The sequence below is a fragment of the Chenopodium album genome, chromosome 14 (assembly GCF_948465745.1).
Source record: "Chenopodium album chromosome 14, dcCheAlbu1.1, whole genome shotgun sequence".
Classification (NCBI taxonomy): domain Eukaryota; kingdom Viridiplantae; phylum Streptophyta; class Magnoliopsida; order Caryophyllales; family Amaranthaceae; genus Chenopodium; species Chenopodium album.
This window is the reverse complement of record NC_137847.1, coordinates 25,767,356-25,772,861: the sequence shown is the minus strand read 5'-3', so window position 1 is coordinate 25,772,861 and position 5,506 is coordinate 25,767,356. Positions and strand designations below refer to the sequence as shown.

Sequence of the window (5,506 nt, the reverse complement as noted above, 5' to 3'; positions counted from 1 at the left end):
TATTCTATTTTAAAGCAAAGAGGGCGAATTTAATTTTCGTCCTCTATTTTCAAGCAAAGAGGACGAATTCCATTTTTGCCCTCGTTGGTCAATAGCAAAGAGGGCGAATTCCATTTTTGCAGTCGTTGGTCAATAAACAATGTAATAAAATAAAACAAAGGTTTTTAAACGTTTTCTCTATCAAAACAAAAAGGCATAAAAAATTAAACGTTTTCTCTCTGAAGTCTGAACTTATTCACCCCCAAAAATGTATGAACCCTATTTTTTTTCCTACTCGAATTCTGCTCGAATTGCTACCTAATTCTTCGCTCTGATTCTCACAAATTGCTACTCTAATTCTTCACTCCAAATAGACGTTCAGATTTCACACATTGTTGTTCCAAATCATTGCTCGAAGTCGGTCAGATTGCCAGCCGTTCAGGTATCTCATAATTTTGGTAAATTTTGGCTCAAAACTATGTGATTAAGCTTTTGATTTTGTAAGAATTTGTTGATTCTCGAAATCCTTGCTCTAAATTTGTTGATTTTTTTGTCAATTTGTTGATTTTTTTGTCAATTTGTTCCTGCATGTTAGTATTGCTTTAAATTTGTCAATTTTTTTGTCAATTTGTTGATTCTGCAAGTTTTTGGGAGTTGTTATTTATGCAAGTAATGTCAGATAGATTATGGAGAAGCAAATTAGGATTATTCGTATTTTATCAGCGGCTTATCAAATCAATTGCTTAATTGATTGTATGAGCTATTGATTACTGTGAATTGTGATAATTGTAATTTGTTTTGATTACTGTGAATTGTGATAATTGATTACTCTGTTTGGAAATATGCGCATGTGCCTTCTTAGTTGCTAAAGCTGCTGTTTATATTATAGTATTATACTAGCTAGTAGTGAGCCAGTGAGGTAATATTCACCAAACATCCAAGGGTATAACAGTGTACGTTTAAATTGGCTTTAAGGTTACTAATTAATAAGTACATTAGGTGAAATAATATGATGAAACTGATGATCAAGTTTAAGGTTGCCCAACATTGCAGTAAGCTAAAAGTATTGTAATTAATTTAGTACTCAGTAATGACTTTAAGTTTGATAGAAAGTATGATGTTTTATCTTTTTTTTTTTTTTTTTTTTTGATGACAAGAGTGTGGTTGTTCTTGTTGATCCATCAACTATTTCTATGTATTTATAGTTTATACCTATGAACTATGATATGATGACATGTATGCCATTTTGTTGGACTTATTGAATTGAGATACTCCTTAGTTTATACTCCGTAATTTATTAGTCTTACATGAAATTATATTTGAGGTATTTATCAACATATGTACCTGTGCAGCTGTGCTTCTTATATTAATAAGGTGGAAAATTTTCTAATTTCATTTTCTAGTTTATAATTCCATTATCTGATATATTGTATTGTAGCTAGGATTGGTTTTTCTTGTGTGATTACCTATAAAATACTCATTATATAATTTAATTAGTTGTTGTAGACATACGAGTACATAACTAACCATAAGCATTATTCTTATAATACGTCACTTTTATTTATGTTTCTATTTCTGTCTACAACTTTATTTTCTGTTTTTTTGTTTATGTTTCTGTTTTCTGTTTATGTTTTTTGTTTACTGTTCTATGTTTCTGTTTTCTGTTTTGCTATTTATTTTCTGTTTTCTATTAATGATTTTGTTTTCTGTTTATAGTTCTTGATTTATGTCATTTTGTTTTCCCTTAAATTGTTGATAACCAGAATTTTGTTTGTTATAGAAAGAAGAACAATGAATCTGGAGACTTGATCATCGTTATCGCAATTAGATTCTAATAATAATAGTAATGAGTTTGTAGGGTCGACCTCTCAACAACCTAAGAAAAGAAAAGGTAATGTGTTCTGCTTTCTGTTCTGTTTTCTATTTATAGTTCTGTTTTCTAGCTGATTTGTGTAATGTATTTTCAATTAGGTCCCTTTCTTGGTCCAAGTAGAGCACTTAAGTATAAAAAGTTGCGAAGCATTCAACCCGGAAAGCATTAGGAGCTGTTGTGGGTGAGCGTGCAAATTAATTTGTTGCTGAGTGTGCTTATTGGATGATGGAGATTTGCCCCCTTGATGTTCCTAAATGGAGTGATATGCCTGAAGGGATTGTAGATCGATTATATGCAAGGATTAAGGTATATGATGATCTTGCAAAGGCTAGAATATGCTGAATAGTATGCTGCCTTGTTGAAGTATATGCCTATTTTCTGGTCTTTTGGAATTACAACTATTGTTGACAGGACAATAGTTAACATTTCTGATCTTTAGTGTGCTGTAAAAGGTTCATATCACTAAAAATTTAAATATTCTTGTAGTCAAAGTACGAATTGGGCGAAGGTTCACACATTCGCAAAGCAATAAAGATTCAATGCTCAACCCTTTATAGGCATAGGAGAGAAGGTTGAAGGCCGACTATTTTTCAAATCGCAAATCTTTATTAGAGGCGGAGCGTGCTTGCCCACCTTCAATAGAACTTGACCAATGGAAGTGGCTTGTTTATAACTATTGGAGCTCTCCTAAACAGGAGGTAAGTTATGGGAATGCTCTTGTAATCAAAATTTTGCAATTGGCATTTCTTCCCCTTTACTAATCCTATATGTTGTTTTGTAACATTTAGGAAAGGAGTGAGAAGAATCGGGCAAATGCTCTTGCAAAGAAGATCAAATCAGCATGTGGTACGAAATCAACAGCTTGCATAATTTATGAATTGGTGAGTATAAATGTTAAAATTAATTTCCGACCCTAGCAGCAGAAAGGGCGTACAGATCAGCCTAATCTTAATTTCTGGTTCTGTTTCCCTTTAATTTAGATATCAAATAATCATTTACCAATTAGTGACACAGTCTGTTGTGTGGAATTTTCATTGTGGTTACATCAGATGATCTTCTGAGCTCACATTTTTCTATGATTCTGTTATCAATTAGCCTGTATTTTCTAATCCATTAGCCTGTATTGCTTTGTATAAAGATATGCATATAGAGTTTGATATGATCATCCATTTGTCTGTCAATGACCTGTTACAAAAAAACCTAGAAAATTTATGAATTGGTGATTATTATTTGAACAGAAATATTTGCTCGAATTATTATTGTTTCCTAAATAAATTGATTGTATCAGAAAACAGAAATACTATCTGAAATACTATCTGAAATGGATTGTATCAGAAAATAGAAATACTTTCCTAAATGGATTGATCTTGCTGAAATTAATAAGTGTATGTGTGTGATTTGATAGGAACTTGAGGCACAAGCTTGTGAAAATGAGAATGAGGTCACTGAAATCAATGGTTCTAGTTCAAATGTAACCACCTCATCCCAAGCTAATGATGATCCCATGTATTTAAAGTTATGGGAGAAGTCAAAGAGGTATATTGAATATTTGTCTAATGCACGAACAACTTTGTTTTTCTTTATTTTGAAATTCTGACTTTGTTTTATCTTTTAAGGCATAAAAATGGGAAGTTTGACGATGAGGCCGAGGAGAAGTTCAAGGAATTAAGGGAGTTGCATGAGAAAGAAATTGGTGAAAAAGGGGTTGATAATCTTATTCTTGAAGAAGCTTATGTGAAGGTTCTTGGACATCGTTCAGGTTATGCCCGAGGTTTAGGCAAAGGGCACCCGGTGTCGGCTAAAGATGGAAAGATAGGAAGAGCTGAGCTAGAACATAATGTTGAAAAATTACAAAATGAAAATAATATGATGCGAGCTCAATTGGAAGCGTCTAAGAAGAAACAAGAAGACCTAGAACAAAAGCTTCGGTTAGTCATGGAGAAGATTGGCCTTTGCTTGATAGAGGTAATAATTTCTAGCTCACTCTTTGCATAAAATTGCCTTGTGGATGAATTTTCAAGCCAGGGTTATGTTAGCTGATTATGTTAAGAGGAATCTTGGACATGTTATATAATTGATTTGCTTTATATGTGTTGAGCTCAGGTAATTGTTTACTCAATTTTTTCATGTCTTGCTGTACCTGAATTTTGTGTCCATAGAAACATGAACTTGTGTCCATAGAAACCGGTTTAGTTCCTTGTCTTGCTGTACCTGATAGCAATGTATATTGTGTTAATTTTGCATAGCCAATGCTCTGTCTTGGAACTACTCGTCTGGGATTTTAGGTCTATTGTTTTTCATCATACTGGGATCAAAATATTTAATATCTTTTACAATATGTACTTACACTATTCATTGATTTTCATCATAGTATGGATATGTTTTTCTCCGTCATTTCCTTTTTTTATAATTGCATATGTTATCATGGATTTTGTCAAGAATCATTAATACAGTAGTTTTTTTTTCTAATCTTATCTGATTATTCTATCAAATTCGTTGCTTTATCTTTAATTAATCATCTGTTGATTTGGTTGATTTTGGTTAATTGCTCTGGAATGTTGTTTTGGGTATGATTGCATTTGTTCAGCAGATTTGATTACTTTTGCTTTTAATTATAGCTGTGTATATGTCGAAGTAATTTGTGATGTTTAATTGGTTTTTCCTATATTATTCAGGTAATGTAGATTGGATTTTGTTCATATTTATTTTATCCTATGGTATTGTTACTTATATCAACTGCTTGTATATTGTTTGGGGGGTTCAAGTTTATTGGTTGACATTCAGCAGAATGCTTGAGCAATTTGTTCACTGCTCAATGCAAGTCTACAAATCCAGTGTTTCTTTATTAATTTACATTAGTCCTGTTTCTTTCAAGTTTGCAGTTAGGGGATCAAGTCAATGTTTTGGGGATGGAGGACACCAAAAGGCTGGTTGCATTCCTTGGAAAAATGATCAGATGGAAAAAAGGGGATGGTAGAAGGTGCAAGGATGAGAAGATTGCTTGATAGTCCTAGAAAAAACATTATTAAATATTTGCTATTTAGGATAACTTGGTTAATACTTTTGTACATATAACGACAAAATTAGAATTTATGCCTATTAACACCTTTTTTTTCTAAATGTAATCCCTCCTAAAATTATTTTTTTTAAAAAACTAAAAATCGAACAAAGAGGGCGACTTTGATTTTACCCTTTAAAATTTGATCAAACAGGGCGAATTTTGAGCAAGGAGGGCAATATGAATTGACTTGTTTGAGTTGTTCACATAGGAAAAAATATATTTCCATCTTGCTTGATTCTATCAAATCGGGCGAAAATTTTGCCCTATTTGATTTTGATCAAAGAGGGAGAAATTTTTTGCCTTCTTTGATATTTAACAAAGAGGGCGAAAGATTTGTATGCCCTTTGAAGCTAATAGGACGAAGCTAGTAGGGCGACTTGGGGGCGATTATAAAATCACCCTCTTTGCCTAATAGGGCGAAATTTGAACCTAAGAGGGCGAGATATAATATCTTGTACTGGCTGTGGGAAGGGAAGTCATGGATGTTTATTAATTATTTGATTCAAACTCAATTCAACATGTAATAGATGGGAAGAGATCATAGAAGAATGTGGGAGTGATATGTATGGAGAAAGCATGTATGATGAAAGTAG

The 5,506-nt window shown here is 32.6% G+C and overlaps 1 protein-coding gene across 2 annotated transcripts; it reads left to right on the top strand.

Annotated features, from left to right (window-relative positions):
* Window positions 1-203: 203 nt before the first annotated feature.
* On the top strand, window positions 204-5,062 carry LOC145579106 (uncharacterized). Of its 2 annotated transcripts, none has more exons than XM_081636374.1 (8): window positions 204-421; window positions 1,760-1,870; window positions 1,951-2,158; window positions 2,339-2,550; window positions 2,641-2,733; window positions 3,258-3,388; window positions 3,469-3,817; window positions 4,735-5,062. In XM_081636374.1, the coding sequence occupies exons 6-8, from the start codon at window positions 3,357-3,359 to the stop codon at window positions 4,855-4,857; spliced, it is 504 nt and encodes a 167-aa protein (XP_081492500.1). In that variant the 5' UTR covers window positions 204-421; window positions 1,760-1,870; window positions 1,951-2,158; window positions 2,339-2,550; window positions 2,641-2,733; window positions 3,258-3,356; the 3' UTR covers window positions 4,858-5,062. The 2 variants fall into 2 exon arrangements, with proteins under 2 accessions (XP_081492500.1, XP_081492502.1); XM_081636376.1 differs by having other exon boundaries at window positions 4,728-5,062.
* The last annotated feature ends 444 nt before the right edge of the window (window positions 5,063-5,506 follow it).